This window comes from Calonectris borealis, chromosome 1 (genome assembly GCF_964195595.1).
Source record: "Calonectris borealis chromosome 1, bCalBor7.hap1.2, whole genome shotgun sequence".
NCBI lineage: Eukaryota > Metazoa > Chordata > Aves > Procellariiformes > Procellariidae > Calonectris > Calonectris borealis.
The window spans coordinates 51,613,068-51,638,614 of NC_134312.1; the positions used below are offsets into that span (position 1 = coordinate 51,613,068).

At 41.5% G+C, this 25,547-nt stretch overlaps 1 protein-coding gene across 3 annotated transcripts; it reads right to left on the reverse strand.

The window, feature by feature from the left end:
- Positions 1–1,318: 1,318 nt before the first annotated feature.
- Positions 1,319–25,238, reverse strand: USP44 (ubiquitin specific peptidase 44). 3 transcript variants are annotated; one of them, XM_075151477.1, is made up of 6 exons: positions 25,150–25,238; positions 17,791–19,299; positions 6,261–6,459; positions 5,678–5,786; positions 4,661–4,866; positions 1,319–4,268 (listed from the first exon to the last, which is right to left on the reverse strand). In XM_075151477.1, exons 2-6 carry the CDS (start codon positions 19,222–19,224, stop codon positions 4,069–4,071), a joined length of 2,148 nt encoding a protein of 715 aa, XP_075007578.1. In that variant the 5' UTR covers positions 19,225–19,299; positions 25,150–25,238; the 3' UTR covers positions 1,319–4,068. The 3 variants fall into 3 exon arrangements, with proteins under 3 accessions (XP_075007578.1, XP_075007570.1, XP_075007581.1); XM_075151469.1 differs by lacking the exon at positions 25,150–25,238 and adding an exon at positions 24,823–24,873; XM_075151480.1 differs by lacking the exons at positions 1,319–4,268; positions 4,661–4,866; positions 25,150–25,238 and adding an exon at positions 24,823–24,873 and having other exon boundaries at positions 5,463–5,786.
- Positions 25,239–25,547: the final 309 nt, after the last annotated feature.

The window sequence follows — 25,547 nt, forward strand, 5'->3', positions numbered from 1 at the left end:
ATCCCCCTTTTTCAGTTTAAGAATGGGCTAATTTGACCTGCATGATGTGTCAAGAGTGCACTCTCGACAAGTTTGCGGATGATACAAAGCAGGGAGGAGTGGCTGGTAGACCAGCTGGGGGCACTGCCACCCAGAGGGAGCGGGACAGGCTGGGGAAATGGGCCAACAGGAACCTCATGGAGCTCCACACAGGGAAATGCCACGGCCTGCGCCTGGGCAGGAATAACCCCAGGCACCAGTACAGGCTGGGAAGCAGCTCCCCGGACAAGGACCTGGGGGACAAGCTGACCAGGAGCCAGCAACATGCCCTTGCGGCAAAGCAGGCCAACAGCCTCCTGGGCTGCATTAGGCAGAGCATTGCCAACAGGTCGAGGGAGGTGATCCCTCCCCTCTCCTCAGCCCTGGTGAGACACAGCTGGAGGGCTGGCCCAGTGCTGCATTTCCCAGTACAAGGTACAGGCTTACTGGAGTGAGTCCACCAAAGGGCCAGGAAGATGATGGAGAGCTTAGAGTGTCTGACATATGAGGAGAGGCTGAGAGCTGGGAGTGTTCAGCCTGGAGAAGGGAAGCTCAGGGTGGATTTTATCCTTGTGTATGAGCACCCGATGCGGGGGAGTAAACTGAGCCAGGCTTTTCTCAGTGGTGCCCAGTGACAGGACAAGAGGAAACAGGCACAAACTGAAACACGGGAGTTTCCATTTAGACAGAAGAAGAAACTGTTTTTACTGTGAGGATGGTCTAGCACTGACACAGGCTGCCATGAGAGGTTGTGGCGTCTCCATCCTCGGTGCTACTGAAAACCTGACTGCACACACCCTTAGCAACCTGTTCTAGTTGACCCTGCTTTGAGCAGCTGGACCCTACAATCTCCAGAGGCCCCTTCCACTATCAACGATTTTGTGCGCTCTTCTCGAATGTACTTGGTAGGCGACTACTTAAGGTACAGTACTGCTTCCCTTGTGTATCTGGGGAAAAAATCCAGCCTCTCTCCTGGAGTCAGCAAGTGATCTCACAAATGCCTGTAAAACTGTAATTACTGGTAACATTTCTATCTTGAGCGATAGTTTGTGTGCATGTTCACACTGTGGTTGGCTGCCAAATTACTACTCATGGAGCGTTATCATGGTGGTCCTGAACCCTTCATTAAAGATAATTACTACACAAGTGCTTTAGCAAGTTCCTACGAGCACTGATGGCTTGTGCAATGAGAGGAAATTCAGCAAGGGCAGCATATGGAGGTCTAGGTAACCAGGTAGCAGCTATCTGGGCTGGAGACAGCTCAGCAAGGGAGCAGAACCTTCAACCTGAACCTGTTTTTTTGAATGTAGATTAAAATGAAGGTGGAGAGGAGACAAGGGTTATGGGCTTCTTGAGATGCTTTCACATGATTAGTCTTTCATGCAAGGAACTTGGCTACCAGACCAGCTCCCTACTGATAAAGGGAGGAGCTATGGAACCATCAGGTGGGTTTGCCTGGGTCTCTTCTGTTGTAACAGAACACTCCACCTAACTATTCCCCTGTTGCTGATATAGGTGCTGGACCCTTAGCTTTACAGCTCTGCAGAACTCCTGTGAGTGAGTTGTGGAACCCCGACCCGAGGAACAGCTGCTGCTAAAATGGGTGGGTGGCCTTTTGTCAAATAGCTCTCTGGTTTCCTAAGACCTACAGCGTGATATAAGCTTCTGCACCGGCTATGGTATTTCTGCTGATTTTGTCACTGGTCCTGAACCTTGCCACCCCCTTGGCTCCAGTTAGAGCTCTATTTTAAATACTTACTAGTGTGAAGCAAGGCAGAATATAGGCACATCATAGACTCACACTGTGCTTAAGCCTTACTCTAGATAAAGGGTGCAGAGCTAGATACTTACGAACCAGCAAGTATTAAGAACCAAAGCAGAAGCTGTTGGGAAGCACACCTGAATTAGCTTATCCTTACGCTGGACTGCAGTAATCATCTCTATCCTTCCCACTGCTTGGATTAAGACTGTAACTCTGTGTTTGAGTGTGTCCTTTCTCCTTCCCTTCTCTTGCTCTACCCAAGAAAGCACCAATGGGAAGAAAGCAGAATTTTCTTTTGCTAAGCTAATGATGCCTTTTAGAAAAAGGCCTTGAGACTTAGCAATGTTTGCTGCAGCGAGAGCAAATGCAGCCATAAGCGCAGTCTAGGCACTCCTTCTAGAAAAGATGGCAGGGTAAGATTCTTTCTAAGGGACTTGATACCGGCTTAAACTGATGATTGAGGCTGAAAACATCCTGTGTGTCCCCTGCCTGCCCCCATCACTCTCTACAAGTCCCAAGATAGACTCTAATGCTCGAGTCTCTGAGGACCCCTGCCTATCTGGCTGAGACACTCAGAAGTCTGAAAGGAAATTAGCACAACTCTTTCTCCTTCCTTTCGACTCCTCTGAACTACCTATAAGTAGTAATGTTTAAACTACATTCGTTTCCTCACCAGAAAGGACAGCAGAGAAGGAAAGTATTTGAAAGACTGCACAGGCATAACAAGTAGATTTGTCAGATCATCTCACTTCAGCAGGTACCCCTTGGCTTAAAAAACAAAAGGACCAGACTGCTTTTGCACACTTAATTAGGATGAGCACAAGGCGAACAAAGTTTACGATCTGTAGGCCACTATGTGCTTGCCATAATATGGCATCTTTCAGAAACATAGATAGAAATGGCAGGAAAAGTCATGAATAAAACCAGCTGTTAAATCAGTGACAGATGGCCAAAGCAGTCTTACAGTTAATACCTTAACCCATGTTAGACAAAGTTTAAAAATAATTAAAAAAAAAAAAAGATTGTAATGATAATGTAGGAACTAATTCCAGTACACGCATGGTTTTCTGTCCACATCAAGGCATTTTATTGAGGTATAAACTTTGCAGAAGATGAGGTAACAATTTGCATAGGACTTATGCAAAATAACTTCACAATTAAAATTTACTTGGCATTAACTACTGTGTGTGGAGAAAGACTGATAATTCCTGCTTGTTAGATTCTCCTCAATGCACAGTTCTGTTAAGGCTAGTGGTAGGACCGTGGAGAAGGTTCAGCAGTTCTAGCTAATGAAACCAGTCAGATTGAAAATGCTTTCATACAAGTTTTACAGCTTCTTTTCAGTGGTTTGTGCTAGGGATTACTGAAAGACAACACTTGCTACAAATTAAAGTAAAGTAAGCTTGTCCGATGCAAGAAAGAGGGTGCTAACATTCTTGTAGCAATCACAGTGGGATGGGTGAGCGTGGGTTTGTTGGTTTTTTTTAAGAAAGCTTTTTAAGTTATTGGAATAAAAAGCCCCTGGTCGTCAAAGTTAGTATTCTGAATTTGGCACTTGAGTTGTCAGGCTTGTTAAGGCTAAAACATGAAAGTATTGGAAAAGATACGTTCTTGTGCTATTAAACGCTCCTCTTGCATACTTACATGAAAATAAGTACAAGCTCCATTTCCTTAATTTCAGATTTTAAGAAATTCTACCAATGTATCTTTAGTCTAGCTCCCCTGAAGGCTCCTTTGAAGCTTGTAAAATAATTTCACTTTAGTCATAAAGAAAAGTTTCCTACAAAAAGTTCAGTTACTATTTGACATGTAAAACATTCCTTGCTGGTGAATGTTAATATTCTAAGACCTAGTAGCAATTCCTGCGGACAGTAAGAATCATGGTATCATTAGAACTACACTATAAAATGTACACAAGCATATATAGAAAATTAACCAGAGAAACATCAGTTGCCCATTGAAAGTCATTTTTCTAAACCAATTCAAAAAGATTATCAAAATACAAAACCAGCTTAAAAAAACAGCCTGAGGTAAGAGTTAAATGCAAATAGCAATCTTTTTCTTAAAAAAATAGCTGTGTTGAAATTCTAGGTACTTACAAAGCTACTTACTGTCAATAAAAACTTTTACTAACAATTGTAAGGAGTACTTTAACTAATACAAAAGTATATAAACATTGTACACAGATTCAAAGTAAAAAAGTACAATACTGTACTTTCATTTCATTTAAAAATATATAGTTATGACAATTTAAACTTTTACCATACGCACAGTTAACTGGCTTTGGATTAGCTGCTACTGTTGTCTATGGAACAGTCAGCTAATTCTGTGTGCTGCTGACTTTCAGCTGTGCTAGGACATGGTATTTTACCACGTCCATTTGCCTGAGTAAGCCGTTGGCTGTAAAACAAAATGTAAGCTTGAGCCTTGCATACTTCTTCCATAGTGCACATGTTGAGTTTCGAATCATTGCAGTGTACCCAAAATCCTGCAGTGAAGAAATACACCAAAAAAGTCATCAGGACACTGATTTGAGGTAATTGCATTGTATTTAATAATTAATTAGCGAGTCCCATTTAACAAGTTGTGTAGAAACAGTATACTGTTTCAGTTGATCTAGTGTATTTGCCTCTACATTTTAAAAGCCCAGCTTAGCTTCCTCAGATTTATGAGATTATAGCCAGAACACGTTTAACAAGCCAATACAAAAATAGAACTGTTTTGGTCTACAGAACTGCAATTCTCATCCCAGGCAGTTCAGCTACAAGTGACTCCCTTTTGCGTTTGGGAAAAGACAGTAAGCTTATCAGTTTAGAATTATGAACACCCCTTATGAACACCCCTTTCTCCCACACTCCTTATTTCACAGCTGGTTCCTACCTCCTTCTGAATTGTAGCAGTAGGCAGTGTAGTGCCCTGAGCCAAATCCTTTCCCGTGATGCATTACCACAGCAGACAAGTCGTAGATAAAGCAGTCAGGCAGGAGGGACTTGAGGGATTCTCTGCAGCAATAAGGCTCCATGTTCAGCATTTGATCAAAATTAACATGTACGCCAATCTTCTCACGATGATTGCGTCCTGACCACCTGGAAAGTTAAGTCAAATGAAAACTTACATTTTTTCAAAGAAAGAACACAGCATTCTGAATTATGTTTTAACATAACAAGTGTTATCTTCACTATTGTCTTTGTCTGCACAAAATAAATGCTAATTTGCATACTTTTTTCCTAGGCTTCCTCTTTCACTTCTCCTTTATTTCAAGGCCTTTTAAAATGTGTCTGTGGTACCTACTATTCTCATCTTCTGAAATATCCATCTTAAGATCTGTGTAATGGTGAGTGGGAAGTACTTCCCAGGTATTATCTCTCATTGGTATTTCTCATTTATTCTATCTCATTTTCAGTTTCCTTTGTATTCGGGACAGACTCTGTACTAATGCATGGACTAAGAGTTCACAGAGATGCAGTCTCCACTTCCTTACTCTCAGGCTAATGTATTAATGTATTTGCTTATATGAAGGTTATGTGAGACTTCCACTGAATACAATCTGGATTTGTACATTAGTGAATATGAGCATTTACTCTACCTGAAGATAACACAAGGTTAACTTTTACCAACAGAGTTCACAGCAAGGTTAGTAGATTTTCACTGAAGAGAAGGATGAAATAATTTTGGTATTAAAGTAGCAAGTAGTTGGAATCCAAAAGGTCAATTCTCTACTTATAGAGTATCGTATTGATGTTTAATTTAAACAGGAAAAAGAAGTTTCTAATAACTATTTCTCATCATACTAGTAAAGGGAAATGAAACTGATGCTGAAAAACATTGATCCCAAACAATGGAAGAGCAGGACTGAATTGGTCAGTTTGCAACACTGTTTGTTGTGGTACTACTTACCTAAACCGTTTAAGGTGTAATCTGAGAACCTGAGGTAGTCGACACACCATAAGCTGCTTCTGAGCTTCTGTGAGTATAACTGGTTTAGAAGAAAACTTCCTTCGTTTTGCTGAGGCCAAACACACAGTTACACAATACAAATCTCGATAACAGCCTTGTATTTCTAAGATTTATCCACCAAATTTGTGTGGACCTAAATAGCTACTCTATGTGCCTCCTTAAAAAGGATACACTCTGAGAGCTGTTTTGCAAGGATTATTTTATGATGCAAGTATAAAATACTTGTGGTCACTTATGTTAGTCACCTTAATTTAAAAAGCTGATGGGTTCTTCAGCTGGGAGTATCAGAATCCCCATTAGTGTGTGATCAGACTTTATCTAAAAGAAGTGTCACAATTTAAAATATCCTTTGAACAATTCCATCTTCTAGATGGTGAGTAATAGCTGTCAAGTGACCACACCAGGACTTTCTTTGCAACACACTTTTAAGACTTTTAGTATTTTCCTTCCACATTTTCACAGTCAGTTTACTTCATATTTTACACAGAGAACATATGCATGAGTACATACTGCCTTTACTCACTGTTGCACTGATCACATGCATATATCTTTCCTTCCAAAGCTTCAGTTTCTGTAAACTTGGCCAGCATTTCTGTCAGCAGACATGGATACTGAGACGACATCTCCTTGCCGTTGCAGTGATACCTCTCAGGAAACTCCAGGGACAGGTCCCAGAAAGGTTCTATGGTATTTGATTTATTGTCACAAGCAAGACATGTAACCTGTAAAACAATATTTCACCAGTTGCTTACACTCAAAAACTTACTTTGCTAAAAGTGTACCATAACATAGCTCTAAAAAAAAAAAAAAAATTTTTTCCTAGAGATAACTGATGCAACCAAAGACAAGATATAGTCATTTAACAAAAGAAATGATACACCTAATTTCTTTTCTCTGAAGCAGCATGTCCAATACTGTTATCACAAATAGGTAAGTGTTCTTATGTTTTACTGAGAAATAAAAGCAGTGTCAAAATGGTCTGTCTGGGACTGTCCAAAAGAAAGCAGCTGGTGGAGTCTTGGAAGTCTTTTCTCCAAATAGAAACACTCCAAAAGGAAAGTTTACATGAAAGAGAGAAACTATAGTTTAGGTTAATTTAAAAAAAAAAAAAAAAAAAAAGCTGGGGATTTTAAAGTCATATCCTTCTTACTTTGTAAGTCTTCCAGGGAAGCCTGGATTAGGAAGCACACTTCTCCAAAGAAAAATTAACAGGTAAAAATAATTTATTTCTTCTTTCAGTAAGTGGATCCATCGTCACACTAGGGAAAGGACAAGCAGTAAGAAAACATAAATAAAATGTCAAGAAGTGAAATGAGTCAACCCGGAAAATGCAGATAATACAGCAGGGGACAATTAATTTATAATAACATTTAATATTTAGGAAAGTAAGTTAAAAGCAGTAGCTCTTCTACGCTGGAATGGCAACACGTTAGTTGTTGATTTGCAATGCAGTCTTCTAAAAGCCAGCTCAAGCTGTTTATAGAAGAGTGTCACATCATCTGAGTCTTCCTCTAAAGGACCTCCACCCTTCCGTGATTCATGTGGATGAATAACTTCTATTAGCAGCTGAACCTCTGCAGTAGTGAAACTCCATTTAGATTGTAGCAAGCATAGTTCATAAAGGCTATAAAGAAATACCAGTAAATATCAAGTGTGTGTGTGAGACTAAAGGTATGTTCACCTTGGTATGTTGAATGCAACAAAGTACAATAGGATCCTGAAGAGTAGTTACCTGAATTTTCTAATGTTAATGTATTTATTGGCTTGTAAGTTGCAGCTGACCATTAAGTTGAGCAGCTCTAACCTCACTGCTCTAGAAAAGACGCATTCTGAAAATAAGCTGACCTTTAATTGGACTCCGATCGATAGCTTTGACAGAACTTCTATAAGCACCCCACATGTTCCCACAACCTTCCCCAACAATTAAATTTTCCCACCAAAAAGATTAAAGGAACTAAAAATTTTCATATAGGACCGACTGTCAAGATACTGTTATTTATCAGCTCAGAATAACAGCCAGGTGTGATGAGACACCACCATGCATGATTTACAGTAAATGGAATATCAAGTATCTCCTTAATTTTGCACCACAAAGGTAAATAATTGCCAAATTAAATCTCTATAAGCATGCTTCCTATTTAGGAAAATACCACAAGTTGTTTGGACCAACTAATACAAAGATGTAGTAATAAAGGAATGAAAATCCATGAGGGATCCAAATATTGTTATTTCACAGGCACGCCTTTGTGTTGCTGTTCTACATAAATCCAGTGTAGTTCTCTTCAGTTAGGTTAGTAAGCCTACACAAGTGTAAAAATACACTCAATTTTGTTCAAGAGCTCCTTTATTTTCCTCTGAAGGTTTGCTGTTACGTAATTATTCACCCTGCTTTGTCTGTTATTTCATGATCATTTATATAAGGACAGATCTGTCACCTTACGGTACCTTCCTCCTAGGTGTTCTTGTGAGTAATTAGTTAATGCATTCATTAGCTACAACAGCTTATACACAATCTATGCATTAGCTACCTAATGCGCATGTGTATTTCTGTACTAGCATACATGTTTAGCAGTAGAGTTTGGAAAGCTGTTAGCTGCTTTAAGTTCTAAGAAGAAGAAAACGCCACTGCCTTGTTCTTAGAAAACAAAACTTTGAACTTACATGGCAGAAAAGAGGAGAATCTTCTGTTTTAATTTACACTGACAGGAGCTTCTTTTGTAAGTGCTAACATCTGGCAATGTTTCAAAGCCACAAACTATTAGTAATTCAGAGCTGGAATCTAGACTTGGAGACAAAATGATATGTTTGGCCACAGTTCAAGCTAACTCCAGCATAAACACAGAATGACTAATAGATTTCTGCTGTACAAATGGGTGATTTTGTTGGGCCAAAAGTTTATTTAATTGACGAGTTACTTAAGAATTTGTTGCACATGAATGCACACTGAAGATTAACGGGCTCAGGATGAAGTACATACATGAACTCAGTACAGATAATTTTAACAAGTTCTGAGGTTTTAAATTTAGTGTGTAATGTTAACAATCTAGGTTATTTTAAGATCCTCTTTCCCAACTAGTTAATAAGTACTATCCCAAAGAAAAAGAAAAAAAAAATCCAGCTTCCAATTTTTGCCTCTCAAAAAAACAACAAAAATAAACTGATGCAATAGTGCTGCTTCTCATCTCGTCATGCAACTGTGAGCAAAGCTGATTTGCGTTGACAAAATCCTGTACTGATATAGAGCTGCACTTATTTCCTCAAATGCAAGACACTCCTCCTCACCATGATGCTGCAGCAGAGTTAAACTCTTCAGAGTTATCTGAGATTTGCGTACTTGCCAAGTAACCTGAGGTATTCCAATATGCATACACCCAACCATATCAGCCGCAGTGCGCTAACTGCTCCAGTACACGCTCTCACTCAATGGTAAATGAGAGATAAGTCAGGGCTGGAACAAAGGTTGGAAGTATTTTTCTTAGCCAGGCCTGAGCTAACAAATTGGATTACTCAACAAGTAGGAGGAGCCCTACACTTCTGTGGAATCTATCTGCACTGGCCTGTCCATCAGGATGGGCTTCACAACACTCCCATCACTTCTCTTTCTGTCCTAAATGGGACTCCTTTATCTCACACTCCACTACCATTCACACAGTACAACCCAGATTTTCTTTCCTCGTGAAAAGCACTGAAATTGTGTAAAAGTTAGTTGAACAAAATGTGAGGTTTTTATAAAAAACAAAACAAAACAAACCCAAACATGAACTCTAAGGGCTGGCAAAAACTTTATGTATCTGTCCAATGTAACTTTTTATGGTATGAGTACGCACGACAGTAATAGGGAAGTGAGTCTGCTCCAGCAATCTGGTTAGTGATGTTTATCTTTTTATGACTATATTTTACAAATTCAGGGTTTGATTTCACCTCCTCATTATATTCCATAATTCCTATTTTAAGAAGCCTTAATGCTGTCATTTATAACATGAGAAAGTTAGAGCAGAGAAAGTAAATTACTGTTTTTAGCTAGTCTGAAAACTCTTACCTTATGTTCTGCCCTGACCACCCTCTCATGCCTTGAAACCCTGGTACTATATACAATTGTTTCGTTAAAGCTCAGTATTCAATCATGGGCCAAAGGCCACACTGAAAAGAGCTGGATCAAATTGCTTGATTCAAGCTAAGCATGGTGGCCACTCGGACAAGCATCATTGTGCCCACAATAATTTGATGGACAGCCACTGCCCCAGATGGCATTCAGCCTAAATGCAGCCAAAGAGAATAGTTAACATATGGCTACAGAAGAAGCCAACTCCATCATCAACTGTTTTGCCTATGTTCCCTGCACTTGCATGGAAGAAAGACAACTGTTACCATCTTTGCTCTAATTCTTTTTTGGTTTTTAAGAACAGTAAGATTGCCAATCCCGTTTTTGTGCTTTCACTACTACTTAAGTTTTCACTATATGAGACATAAATACAAAGAGTAGTAATTGAATTTTTCCACATGAAAGTAATCAAAGTAGAAGGGGATTTCTAGGATACTGCTATAATATGGAATTCCACATGACAGTCCATACTGTATTTCTTCAGTTATAAAAAAAACTAAAAACTTTGTAGTGATGAGCATACAGTATCATCAAAATGATCTGCATCTATTTAACAGAGTAACATAAGCATAACCGCAGTGAACTGTGGTCTGTGAGTCAATGGCCTCCTATAGATTAACTTAAAACGTCACCTTCATTTAGTTGGAAATCAACTTGACACCCATTTTGTGATTCAGGCTACACATAAAAGCACAGCAGCTAATAAAGTGCAAATCTTCCTATTACCTACCTGAAGTTCTCATAGTTTTTAATAGTCTATTCAGTGGGAGAGGTAACACCTAGCACTGCACGAGTTACCCTCAGCATTCTCCCCCAAACTTTAACTCACAGCATACCACCCAAAGCTGAAGGGCTTCAAACAACTCAAAGATTGCACATTTCCCCATCTCTCAGCCAGTCTGTCCAGAAATACACCAGTTGAGCAAGTAAATGGAGCAAGACTTGCAAGGAGATGCACTGCCTTTTAAAACTTTAAACACACTTTACATACTACATAGGTTAGCACCTACTTCACTTGCTGGGTCTTGGCATATTCATTTCTCTGAGCGCTGCACACTGTTATTCTGCCATGCTGAGTGGGCCCGGGAGGAGGCATTTTGCTCAGATTCCATATTCAACATGATCAGTATGTAATCAAACTGTTTGTTTTTTTTTTAAGTATGCCTAGAGATATCAAAAACTAGTTCTTACTAGGCATTGCTATAATAAATTATGAATTATTGGGAAAAAATCTCACAGCCCAAGATAGGTAACTAAGAAGAAACAGTAACTAATCACAACTTTGCTGTAGAGGAAATGCGTTACTAAATCTGCATAGCCACTGCTCTTTACTTTCACTGCTATGTTTGGTGTTGCTGTAACAGAAATCTAGGCAAAAAGCTTTACCTAAGGCACCAGATTCAAAAGCAGTGCAACTGTCACAAGAGACTCTCAAAACCCACCCCAAATAGTTTCTAAAGGGTTCCTCACCACTCCAAAAAGATGTTAAAATGACATTGGCTAGGTATTTCTTTGATTGCTTACATTAAACTTGAATTTACTCAACAGCACTCTATAAAGAAATCATCAATAACTACTTACTGCTTTGCAACATGCACCAGTTCAGTAAAACACTACATTCGTAATTCAACATTAATTTTCTTCCTTGAGTTAGATACCCAAGCAGCTTTCACATAAATCAGCACAAACCTTATTTTTAGCCCTCCCTTACTGGGTCTTTTTTAGCCACAGAAAATACTAATTGCCTTTCTCTTTCCACTTGCGTTGAATTAGAAGCTATCTCTGATTAAACTGTAAGAATAGACGGAGCTGGCCAATGATGTTGCAAGGTCATTCTTCATCTTTGAAAGGTCCTGGCAAGGTCATAGCAACCAGGGGAGGACAGGAAGAAAGCAAGTGACACTTCTGTCTTCAAGGAGGAGGGAAGATCTGGGGAACTACAAGCCAGTCAGCGTCACCTTGATCTGTAGGAAGGCTGATGGAGCAAAACCTGGAAACCATTTCCAAAGGTATTAAGAATAAGATGATGATTGGGAGTAGCCACCATGGATTTATGATGGGAAAACCATGCTTGACCAACCTGATAGCCTTCTTCCTACAATGAGATGACTGGTACAGACAACCAGTGGATGTGTGGAAAACAGTGGATGTTGTTTATCTTGACTTCGGTGAGGCTTTCAACACTGTATCTCATAACATCCTCACAGAAAAAATGAAGTGCAGGCTAGATAAATGAACAGCGAGGTGGACTGAAAACTGAATAAGCTGCCAGGTTCAATGGGTTGTGGTCGGCACATGAAATGCTGCTGGAAACCAGCCACTAGCGCTGTATCCCAGGGGTCGATAATGGAGCCAATTCTTTTAAACTGTCAGCAAGTTTGCAGATGACACAAACCTAGACAGAGTGGCTGATATACCAGAGGGTCTTGCTGCCACCCAGAGGGAGCGGGACAGGCTGGGGAAATGGGCCAACAGGAACCTCATGGAGCTCCACACAGGGAAATGCCACGGCCTGCGCCTGGGCAGGAATAACCCCAGGCACCAGTACAGGCTGGGAAGCAGCTCCCCGGACAAGGACCTGGGGGACAAGCTGACCAGGAGCCAGCAACATGCCCTTGCGGCAAAGCAGGCCAACAGCCTCCTGGGCTGCATTAGGCAGAGCACTGCCAACAGGTCGAGGGAGGTGATCCCTCCCCTCTCCTCAGCCCTGGTGAGACACAGCTGGAGGGCTGGCCCAGTGCTGCATTTCCCAGTACAAGGTACAGGCTTACTGGAGTGAGTCCACCAAAGGGCCAGGAAGATGATGGAGAGCTTAGAGTGTCTGACATATGAGGAGAGGCTGAGAGCTGGGAGTGTTCAGCCTGGAGAAGGGAAGCTCAGGGTGGATTTTATCCTTGTGTATGAGCACCCGATGCGGGGGAGTAAACTGAGCCAGGCTTTTCTCAGTGGTGCCCAGTGACAGGACAAGAGGAAACAGGCACAAACTGAAACACGGGAGTTTCCATTTAGACAGAAGAAGAAACTGTTTTTACTGTGAGGATGATCTAGCACTGACACAGGCTGCCATGAGAGGTTGTGGCGTCTCCATCCTCGGTGCTACTGAAAACCTGACTGCACACACCCTGAGCAACCTGTTCTAGTCGACCCTGTTTTAAGCAGAGTTGGACAAGATGATTTCCAGAGGTCCTTTCCAACCTCAGTAATTCTGTGTGTGCATGCGTGTGTGTATGTGCATGTGCACAAGTGCACATGAACTTAACTGTCACAAAGTTGTTATAAAAATGAAGAATGAAAGCCGAGCAACTGAGGGAAGACACACAATGTTTGGTAACCAAAAAGTTCTCTAAAATAATCATTTGATCTTTAGTGACTATTCTGACAAGTTATTTTGTTATTATTAGACTCAAATATACCTTTACATCTCTTCACACACAACATTAAGAATACTAAGAAATTCAATAATCTGAATGATTACTTTGGCATTATTTAAGAGTAGGTAAAAATATTTAGAATCATCCTGTCTGGCTTACAGAAAAGTCTTTTTTTTCTGGTTATTCTCATGACAAGAGGCTTATTTTGAACTTTAAGAAGTTTTTAAGGTTTTACCAACACAGTGGTAGAAGTTTTACCAACATAGTGGCCAAAAAGCACAAGATACATGAAACATCCAGTATCTCTTTTCCTTAGTAACTATCACTTCTTAGTTCCCGAGAACTTTGTACTACATGGGTTGAACTGGGGGACAGTTGTATTGGGCAATTCATTTGGGATGTATATGTGCTATACTCCAATGTCAAGAGTGTGCCTCCAAATCAGCCGTATCTCTTGATAGCCTTGACTAAGACTTTTTGAGAATATTAAAATCTTCAAAAATACGATCTAAAATGGCCCTCTAACTTTCAAGCAAGAAAACCCTGTGTACTCAACGTTATCCTAAGGGTAAACCAATTTAGTTAAAAAGCTCAAGTTCAAGAGGTAAAAGCTGTGTCTACACATAAGATTTTGCCAGCATAAAGATCTGCTAATTTCTTAGATCTGCTAGGCTATCTTCCTAGATGAGCTAGATTGTCTACATCAGCTTTCACAGATACTTCGTACTAGTTTCCCTGTCTCCCTCTCCCCTGCCATAAATCATCCTGACAAAAATTTTAATACTGGTATAACTACACACACCAGAGTTCCTGCTAGTATGATTTCTGTGGACATGTGGGACACAATTTTCCCAAAGCAGTGCTGAAAATATACTTTTACTTTGGAAGCTAAAATCTGCTGTTTCAATTTCTGGATTTTTAAAAATATACCTGCCTACTTCCTTGCTTAATATGGAAAAAGTTTGAAATAAAGATACTTTAAAAATTGTTGCATACTGTGCTATTTAGGTGGGACCATTTAAAAAAAACACAAGCCAAAAAACTCTTGAGAGAGACGGTGGCTAACCTACTTGAGCTCTTGAAGTGTACTTCAAAGATCTGTGGATCAGTATGGATCAGTTTACCCCTGGCACATAACTTCATAGTGCAGTATTTTCTCCTTTCCCATTGAAGGATCGAGGACAGGAGACAGTGGGTACCTTCCACAAGAGTACAAGCACTGACGGACTGAAAACAACTGGGATTTTAATAGACATACTAGCATCTGCTTACAGTCCCAACTGGGTTGAGAGGGATGAGCCACTGTTCCAGCAGATCTGCCTCTGAAAGCATAGGTTTACAAGATACAGACTCCTTTGCCCAGTAAGTGCTATAGCACAACTTTCTCCAGGCAATCACTGGAGGAAGACTAGCATGTGAAAAAGGAAAGAATAGAGGGGAAGAGTTTTGTAGCTATATATCCTATCTTTACTTCCCTTAGATGTATGGGGTATTGAAGTTTCATAGTCTGTACTGCAGACCAAGAAGCTGTAATCCTAAAAAGGATATTGGAATAAAAAAAAAAAAAAACAAAAGACGTCAAGAGGTAATTCACTTATTCTATTCCTGGAATTACTCATTATCTAGCTTAGTATTTCATACAATACTAAAAGATTTCAAGTAGTAGATGAGGAAGACTTACTTTAAATCAGCTGAGAACGTAACAAAACAAAAACAACTCATATAAAAGGTGCAATTGTTTTGACATCACCTAAAGCTTTTTCTAGTTATCAAAAAGTAATCTGCATAAAATCTCACACACTCAATTTTCTCCTTTCTTAATCTTATATTCTAAATTCAGTTGCAGTGCTGAACCAGGCAGCCATTTCAATAGCAACAGACTGATGGCAAACTCAGGTTTATGACTTCCCTTCAAGTTAAAATAGAACAGGTAGAAGAGGGAAAATGTTTTATTGCACATGTGAAAGTAATGTGAAACCTATTTTTTATTTATGTATTATAAGCATCACACAGCTTATCTGCATTGTAAGTGATCCTCTGTGTACTGTATCAAGAATAGTTCATAGCATTCCTAAGGTTTGAAGATCAAGAAGATTGACTTCACTGCACTTGAATATCTCAAAGAATCAAGTATCTTTAACCAATATTTTCAATACAAAGGGATAGTAAATATAATAACTTTTTTAGTGATCCTAAAACAGAAGGCAACTGCTGCACAGAAACAAGCTTCTCAGTTTGCCTTATTCACTGAATTAAGATGTAGTTTATAAAATACTCTAGACTAAAATCCCATCCTGTGTTTAATAAATGCAGCAGGCTATGGCTCCAACTATCTTCTACAGAGAAATTGTAATACTGTCACAGCTTGTAGGTAAAGTTAAGCATACAAGGACAAAGCGTACACTCCTTGTTTTTAAGAGCTAACATTGTCAAAGATGTGGTGACTTATTCCAAAGAAGTCTTTTAATATTTTTCTTCAGCCCTGCATGGATGTTTTCATGCCTTTGTTGTTAACTTCATTATAGCAGTTTGTGCCAGTTCTGACAAACGCCTACACCTAGCGAAATCATGATGCAGGAATCTTATTGAGGAAAGTAGTTGTCTAATAGAGTTTTTAAAGCTCATCCTTCCATGTGCAAACACCAGGGTCTGAATCATTAAGATGACCTGAATAAATTTTATCGAGGAGGAAATTTAAATCTTCAGGGGTTACCTTTTGCTTTTAATATTTACCATGTTCAAAAGTGCTAGTGAAGACTAAACTGGAACAAACAAGTGGCAGAAGACAAAGGGAACATTAGGAGGAAAAGCTCTGGACACTGTTTGTGGAAGCCAGGGAGAAATTACTACAGGTAACACCCTCAATACTCTTTTCCTTGTTCCTCTCACTTGAGGCATTCTGAAGTTCATCAAGACTGTATTTTGCACACAGACATTGACCAGCTGCAGTAAAAGAGCTGTGTGTTGTAGTCACAGAAGTCACAGGATAGCTCAAAACTATTTAATTCTCTTTCAGTCTTACTCAATGACACTTGAGTGAATTTTCACTATTCCCCTCCCTGGTTTCAGGAAGGTGGGAGGGTTTCTAGTCACAAGCCTGTTCACATAACAAAGCTAGAAACATGGAAAAGAAGTGATACTGCTGAAATAATGCTTAGTGTCTTCAGAGCCTTGAAAATTCTTCCAAAAAATGAGTCCTGTTAAAAGGCTTGGAATGCAACCAAGCCTTGTCAGTATACTTAAGCAATTATACTGACAAAGCAAATTACTAACAAAGTTACTATTTTGGAAAGGAATGTGATTTTCAAATAGAAAGCTTTAATGACATAGTATACTAGACACTTATATTAGCACAACCCTGATAGAAGATATGTTAGCTACCCCGACGAAAGGAAGTATGCCAACAGAAATGTTCCTACACTGGGCCAAATGGAAGGTAGAGGATGATCTGGTTTTATTAGTAGATATAACAGCTTCTACTAGTTACACAAAACTTAAGATGACCTAAAAGCTAACGTGCTGCTAACAGGATTAATTTTAGAAGTCCTGTTATCTTATTATAAAGTTTATAGATATCATAGCAGTAAACAATCCTACCTTAGTCAAAAACCACTTGGATTTCCAGCTTCACATACTAAAACATTAAACCATCAATCAAATAGTCAGAATAATCGGAACATCCACATTTTTGTTAATTTGTGTTAAACCTCTACTCCTTTACATAACGTGTCCATGAAACGCTTCTGCACTCCCTCAGGAACATGTGCATGCATACTAAAGACAATTCCACGGGGGCAAGACTTTCTCAACCTCTGTTCCTGCTGCAATGTGGTTAGTTTTCAGCCTGATTCAACAGAACCCAGCATTTGTTTGTTCAGTCAGTTCTCAGACGTTTGTACACACACACAGTTGGGATATGCATAATAAAAAGTGGACACATTGAAGTACTTAACTGGAAGCCAAGAAGCAGAAGAAAAAAGGAGAGTAGTCAGGCATAAAAAAGGAAAACAACCGTTGCTTCTACCCCACAAATTCAATTCCTGTGTTGACAGAACCTCCTGTATCTTTGTGTTGTAGCAGAAAAGTAGTATACCTGTACATAGCATCATGACAGGCAATTACTTTGTAGTAACGAATCTCAAATTCAAGCTATTTACTGAAATAATTCCCTGCTTGGTATCCATTGCCTAATCAGCTTCCATTTAGACAAGATTAACACCTTCCTTAACACCTTTTATCTACTATCACTATAATGATAAGCTAGATGTTTAAAATTGTAAATTCTTTATTCCTGCAAATTAGTTGGTGGTTAATAGCAAAGTCAGATATTTCTCAGTAGTTGCAAAATAGTAGTAGTTTAAAATACCAAATTTAACACTTTTACGTTTATCAGATGACTCTTCTATTGAAAGTTTTAGGAGTACCCGAATGACCTTTCTTCTGAAATTGTGTGTATTATATCCTCCCCATCCCTCCACAGTAGTTATAAATGTATTAACCTTTGAATTATGTCCATCACTGACCAGTATAAATATATAACCACAAATCATTACACACCTTAAAAAAATTATAAAACATACCTGACTCAATAGCTGTCCATGAAAAATGTTGTTAACCACATTCAAAACCTGTTTTATAAGTTTTCTTTGAGAAGCAGGGATGAGAGCTGGGTATCTGGTCCCTGTAGTCTCCAGTTCCTGCTGCACTTTATCCAAAAGTTCACAGAGAAATTCCTGAGCATCTTGTTGGGCATATCCTCTGAAGGCTGGAATTAGTCTCCACACAGAATGAAGCATGGCAAAAGGAGACACCAGCGCCCATTTGCCAGACCACATAACTTGGAAGAGAGTATGCAGCTCATGACAGAGAGAAATATGTTTTGAACTGGGCTCCCTGGGCTGGATAAGTTCCATATTTCTACTTTTTGATGCTCCTCCACTTAATCCAGAGGATAAACTAGGCCGCCTCACAGAAAATGATCCCTTTACTTTCTCTTGGTTCTCATTCACATGTAATGTTGAGGCAGCTCTTGACAGGTGTTTAGATGAGGATCTGGTTTTACCATTGGTTGCTGTTGCCAGCAGTTCCTGAGTTTGGTTGAGATCAAGCTTTAAAAAGCACTCTCGAAAAATAAGTAAGTGACTTAATACCTGCAGGATAGAATTCATATAGCATGTATTTCCCAGGTTTCTCAGTCCTGTTACCCCAGGAGTCACCGTGGGCCTTCGTTTAATTGGAGAGTCACTTACTTTTTTCAATCTTACTTCATCTGAGGTATATGTTTTTTTCAACTCTGCCACAGATTCCACATTCTGTGATGTTTTTTGCAGGCAGGGTGCTGTTTCTGAGGACATTCTAATCTGATTTTGTAAACGACTGCTCTTTCTTGGAGGCATCTTTTCCATCTCTGCTTTCAACTCACGCTTTCGTTCTTGTCTTCTCTTCCTAGCTTTGTCCCTTCTTTCCTCTGCTTCTTCCCGACGCCTTTCTTCTTCCAAAATCTTTTTTCCAGTAGGTGTCAACTCAAGCCATGATCTGAATATTTTGCCCAGGAACGCACGCCGTCGGTGCCAGAGAGCTGTGAACATGCGATCTTCATTCCGAAGCAAGGCTTGGGCACCACCATGTGAAAGGTAAGAATCATCACTTGTACCCATAGAACGCAAAGTCCTCCCACTTCGAGTAGTGCACTCATAGTTCTGACTCTTGATTGCACTTAATGTACTTCGCAACAGTTTTAAATCACCAGTTGCATTATCATTAAGAACATAATCATCACAGAGATAACAGAAAACATACAGCTCATTTACTTCCAATGCTACTGGGTGACTGCTCTCCTGAAAGTGCTTTAGTGCATGTTCTTCAATATATCTTCCACACGCCACATGTGAGCAGCTGAGGCACGCCCACACAGATTCGGTAGTATTGCAGTCCATGCAATGCCATTTCTGAGGATTCAGAATGGAGTGATCTTGGGCCAGTCGCAGACGTCCTATGTGCTTACACTTATCCATTGTTAAAACTGAAATTGCAGAGATATGCTCGCAAAACACATCATCCAAACTATTTTCTGTCCATGATATTTCAATCTGCAATTAAAAAAAAAAGTTCTAAGTTACAGTCCATAAATACCCAACTGTATCACTTTTACAGGTGTCAGTATACCAAACTCATACTTGAGGTTACGATCATGATCTCTATCCAACTAAGTCCCACCAAACATACAAAGGCAGTCAGTCATGCGGAGCCACAATCAACATCAACAGCAGTTCGAGTTCATACTAAATGGCCTGAATACCACTGCTTATATTCCCAGTACCTTCTGGCTCAGGACTGAAGCATACTAGCTACACTTTAGATTGGGCCTTTTTTTTTTTTCCCCCCAAAGGAATACTGATTTAGTTAAAAGACACTGTTACAGAGTTTGGATACAAGCACAACTTAAAATGGGACAGGTTGCCCAGAGAAGCTGTGGATGCCACATAATTGGAAATGCTCAAGGTCAGGTTGGACAGGGCTTTAAGCAACCTGATCTAGTGGAAGATGTCCCTGCCCACGGCAGGGAGTTGGACTAGATGATTTTTGAAGGTCCCTTCCAACCCAACCTGTGATTCTCTGATTCTAAAATGCTCCTATTAATTCTATCCCTAAGCATACAGGTGCAGAAGTGCAAAGTTCACATAAATTTATTATGTTTACACAGCGTCAACAGTTGAGGCAAATGAGGCTTTATACAACTCAAACCCTTAATTAAACCACACCTTTAATTAAATCACTGCACCTTTGTGCTCAGGCAAGCCCATTATACCACTGCTTTCTACAATAATGTATCTTCAGTAAGTACATTTTAACATGTCATCCTAACACCTCTGAAAGAAAGAGTGACCTGGAAAAGCAGAACTCGATTTCTTCCTAAGACAGAAATACCATCAGATACCTACATCAGTTGCTGCAAACTTTATAAAAAACTGCATTTTGAACAGATCTTGCTAATCCACGTCTTCAAAAAATCATTTAAAAATTTGGCTAGCACCGGCTTACATCCTTTAATAAGTTTATGTGGAAGCATATTTGTTCAAAGCTGTTGTATTTGCTTTCTCCTATAAGGTGCATTTACCTAAAACAAACAGGCAGGCTCTGACTAACAAAAATTAAAGAGACAGTGATTCATTCTTTCTTTATGCTTTTAGCATCTTTCTTTCCACTGTCTCTAGTTGAGAGATACCATCTGAACACAAACGATGCGTCAGGAAGTGATTGTATTTGATCTGGGGTGTTTGTGCCCACAATGTCACCGACTAGAAGGGCTAAATAGCACACAGCACCAGTATCGTTATGCAGGGCACTTGCCAGATGAAACGATTAATTCACCCGAGGAGCACCGAGGGTTTGTCAAATATCCAGGCTATACCAAGCGGGTACAAGTTATGCCATTACAAATGCATGCACACTGCGGACCTGGCCTAGGCTGTACAATATCAACGTCCAGGATTCTATGTTTTACAGATAAGTAAACCATGCTACAAAAATACTGAGTGATTTAGACAACTCTGGATAGAATCCAAAATATTATATTCCAGCTATTATCCTGGAATATGCTAATATTTCTCCATTTTTACAGTTCTGAAATACACAAGAATAGGTTACCCAATTTAGAACCGATGTCTAGGTTAGAATAAGCATTAGATTGAGGGAACCCTAACATACAATGACACGACACTACTAAGGAAGAGAATCAGGTAAAAAGCTGCAGCTGGATAGGAAAGAAGTTTTAATTTTCATCTGGTTCTTAGATCAAAACTGTAGTTAAAAGATTTAACAAAAAAAGGCTTTCTTTGGTTAATTGGCCCACGGCTAGTGCCTTTTAAAATGTTACAATACAGATACCAGCATAAGAGCTATAATAACTCTCTATAATAAGAGTTACTTATATAGTTACTTATAGCTGGCATTGCATGTGTTGTGCAGGTCTTATTCTGTAATACAAAAAAGGCTGAGCCAGCTGCAGTGAAACTAATAAAGTGTACAGTAAAGTAATGTTTTACACGACCATATTAATATTTTTCATGCAATTTATTTAAGAGTTGTCTCCAGTCCATACTACCTGCACTGAAGAATTTCAGGCGCCATGACCTCTGGGTACCCATTCAGTAATTCCCAGATTAAGTACCAGCCATAGTGTATTACAGGAGGTCGAGATCCCTTGTGTGCTGTGGTCAACAGATCACAAAAATAATGGCTTGCTAAACTTTTTGAGCTTGCTAGCATCCATAACATTCATTCCTTCTAAAAGGCAGTCTATTCATAGGCTGCTAATGAGATTCTTCTACAAATAGTTGCGCACACTAAGTTTGCTTTTTATACTGTCTTTATAAATAAAACCACTAACGCTATCCCATGTCTTCTCCTAGTCTGACAACCTGTTTTCCCCAACAAAGCTGAGCTTTTCTAACACTGATAAAATTCACATAAATTTCAGAGCTGGAGTATGTATGTTAATTCTTCCTGGAATACTAAAGTAACACCTATGTAAAGTGTCCTGCAAGAATTAAATATGGTAGACAGGATTTTAAGAGACAAGACTCATCTTTGTGTTTTTGGGCTAACAGAAATAGATTCTCCTGCATAACATATTAGTAACGGTCCTTTCCAGCAGGCCAGAAAAGAACACTAAACCCTGTCTTCCCACAGGGCTGTCACATATAGCAACGCTGTCAGTCAGAGGAGCCTGACAGGTCGATCCTTTCTGGATTTGTTAAAGTCACTGTGTAAACACTGTGTGTTACTTTTTCCTTCTTTTTAATATTACATGGTCAGAAAATCTGTTTTTCTCTATTTTAAAAATATTATGAAGAGTGAAACTACTTACATGCCTCAATGTAAGCAGATATTGGACTGAGGACAAAAGTAGTCCGCTGATTTCAGGACAACCACTGTGTAAACCAGGGTTGCACAATCAAGCTCTTCATGCAAAAGCAACACGATTCCACGAAAGTGCAAGATCAGCGCCTCGAAGAGAAAAACCCAAAGCCCCAGCTCCCCCACCAGCAACCAAGCCAGCATGACATTTTCCCACCTACATCGATGTGTGGAGAAAGGAGATGGGGTTGGAAGGGGGGAGGGGGAGGAAACATCTTGGCATGGGAGAAGTCTTTCTTTGAAGAAAACGTGAAGAAATCAAAATGCAGAGTTTGGTCAAAAAGACAGAAATAACTGAAAAGACTGCGAAAAAGCTAGAAGTACACAACTGAGACCAAGACAACTCAGCTGAATGTCAAGCAGCACACTGACAACATTAATGTTTTAAGACGTGGAGCACTGAAGTATTGAGACTACATCAAGTCACAAAATTTTAAAACTTTACCTTAGAACCAAGACTTGGCAAGATAGAATAGCTAAGGGAAAAACAGGACTGAAGTGACAGATAATGGTGCAAGAAACCTAAAAAATACTGCATATTCATTCCCACGCCTACCAAAAAGCTGCAGCTGGAATAAAATAGTACAAGCAAATGCTACAACGTTAAAATTCCCTAAAGAAAGTTTTTCAGCGCTAATTTCTGCATTCTTCTCTCCCGAGGTTCAGTTCTGTGCACACACACAAAGAAACTGTGAATTAGTTGACCAGCACTTCAGCGATCAAGCCCTGCTGTGTTCTTAGCACAGACCTGAGCTGAAGTAGTAAGCAAAATAACAAGTACTAACATACAGAATAGCACTACTGAAAGCATTAAGTTGTCTGGGAAAATAGAGATATGCAAAAGTTTTGTCGTGCGCCAAAGTTTCACAAGCAAGAAATAAAGATATACAGAATAGGATTAATTTTTTTTTTTCATTGAACCATATTTCAACCTTATTGATGTGCTCATTTCTTTAGTTTCACTAAAGAATGGCTGGCAAAATGTACATTTTGGGGTAACTCATGAGCTGAAAAGTACTCGATGTCAAAACCCAACAACTTAGAAGTCAAGAAAATATATGTTTTTCTTCCATTTGTGTTCCATGTAAACGAGAAATTAAGATCCATCTTCGCAGCTGATAAATTTTAAAATTGTAACTCTATAAATATAAACAAAAGGAAATCTTTTTCCCTTAGTCAGTACTTTCGTAATTAATTGCTTGGCACGTAAATGAAAAAAATCAAACAGTCTATCTCAAGACTAGAAATGCAGTACATGGTTTTACTAATATGTTTGTGTGTGCCATTAATATTCTGGCTTTTAAATCAGATGACAGTTTACCAACCGATCTTAGTCAGGTTCAGAGTACCTGTTTAATATCTGAAAAAACAGGAATCGTGGGTACTTTAACGAGTGAAAGTTTTCGATAACAAGCACGCTAACTAGAAAGCAGATGTATTGCTTTACTGCTTTCTTAAACAATTTTTCTTTTTCTTTTTTTTTTTTTAAGAAAACAACCCAACGAAAGATTGATGTGCATAACTTCAAGCTGCACTACAGTCCTGCAGGCATAACAGTGAGACTTAAAAATCAAAGCAGAACTTCAAAAAGAAATTTTGTAAATTATTCCCGATTTTTAGCAATACAGCCTTTGACAAGAAATCCCCCCAGCCTCCTTTCTTTGGAGCCATACAGATCGTCATTGAACTTTTTTTTTCCCCCCTCTTTTTTTTCACCAGCTAAGGAATGGATATACCGTATGCTGCCTAGAAATAGCCATGTACACCAGGAGACCAGACACCGGTACAGCATTACAGTCAATGTCTCTTATTGCAAATAACCGTGCATTTCCTGCAGTTGAGAGTTCAAGGTAAACAAATAGTTCAGATTGAAGCACTTTCACAGAAGCATGAAAACCACAGCATTTCTTATTAGTCTGGATTTACACTTGACGGTTCTTCCCATTTAGAAAGATAAGCATCTCTGACCGCTCTGACAGCTCCTCGGACGACACCTGGCTCCTGTTCTGACAGCAATTGCAGGTAAAGACACTCCAGATAAGTTCACCCACGGCCCGATGCCGGAGTACCAGCATGCCCACGACTGTTTCGGTAAGAAGGTCCAGCGCTTCCCAGCGCCCCGCGACATGGCGCGACTCTTCGCCCCTCGCCGAAAACAAGCGGCACGTATGAGACCCAAGCGGCTGGTCTGGCAGCCCTGCCGCCCGCCCCGCTGCTCACCGCCACCCTCTCCTTCTCCTCCCGTCGCCCTCACCTCGACACCTTTCCGAGCCCTCCGCTACGGGTGAGGGGACCGGGCCCCACGCAGGATCCCGGCGGGGCCCCCGCCACACACCGAGCGCGGCGGGGAGGCGGCAGGACGCCTCCTGCCCGCGGCCGGCGGGGTAGGACGGTGCCGGGGGCCCCGCTCACCCGCCAGAGCCTTTGGCACGGGCGCAGCCCCCTCGCCCTCGCCCCGGCGGCTCCCCCGGCCCCACGTCGTGCCCAGCTCGCCCCCGCGGCAACAAGCGCCCCCTCCTCAGATGCCCCTCCGCGGGCACCGCGCCGCCGCTACCGCCCCTTCCCCGGGGGAAGGGGTGCCGCCGCCTCCCGCCCTCCGCTCCCCTCCGCCGGCCACCTGCCCCCCGTGGGGCTCCCACCGGCCGCCCCCCGGCGGCGGGGTCGCAGAGCCGCCGTCCCGCCCCCGCACGCACCCGTCACCCGTCGCTGCCGCCATCTTGGGCGCCCGGAGCCGTAGCCTCCTCACAGCGGCCCCTCGGCGACGTCAGCGCCGCGCGGAGGCCGCCCCCCCACCCCCCACCGCCCGGCGCGGGGATCCCCGCTCCCGCCGCGCCCGCCTCCCCTCAGCCGCGGCCGCCCGCCCACGGGCGGGGAGCGAGCGTCAGGGGGGGCCCCGCGGGGAAACAAGCGGCGTCGAGCCGGCGGGGGAGCGCGGCTAGGCACCCCCCCTACCCCTCCACCCCCCCAACCCCTCCACCCCCCCACGCCCGGGCCGGGCCGGGCCGGCGCCCTGCACCCACCTGCCGAGCGCGGGGCGGGAAGGGCCGATCGCCATGTGCCGGCGGCGGATCTGTCACCAGATTTGTAGTGGCAACCGAAGTCCTTCCCACGTCTCCTCCCACCTCCCCCGGCCTCCCCCGCCCGCCGCCGGCCCGCGGCCGGGCCAAGCGGGCCGGTCCCGCGGGGCTGGGTGCAGGAAGCCGGGCGGGGAGCGGCCGGGCCGCTGCCCTCACACGGCGTCAGGGCGCGGGGCTGAGGCGGGCGGGCGTTTGGAGCCGGTTCCTGAGGGACCGAGGGGCTGCTTCTGCCCCCGGCCTGTGCCCTCAGGGCACCTGTTTTCCCTAAGGCCGGTCTCTACCCAACCGGGAAGAAGACGGGTCTCAGGCTTGCCCGCAGCGGGTTTCCTCCTTATTTTCCT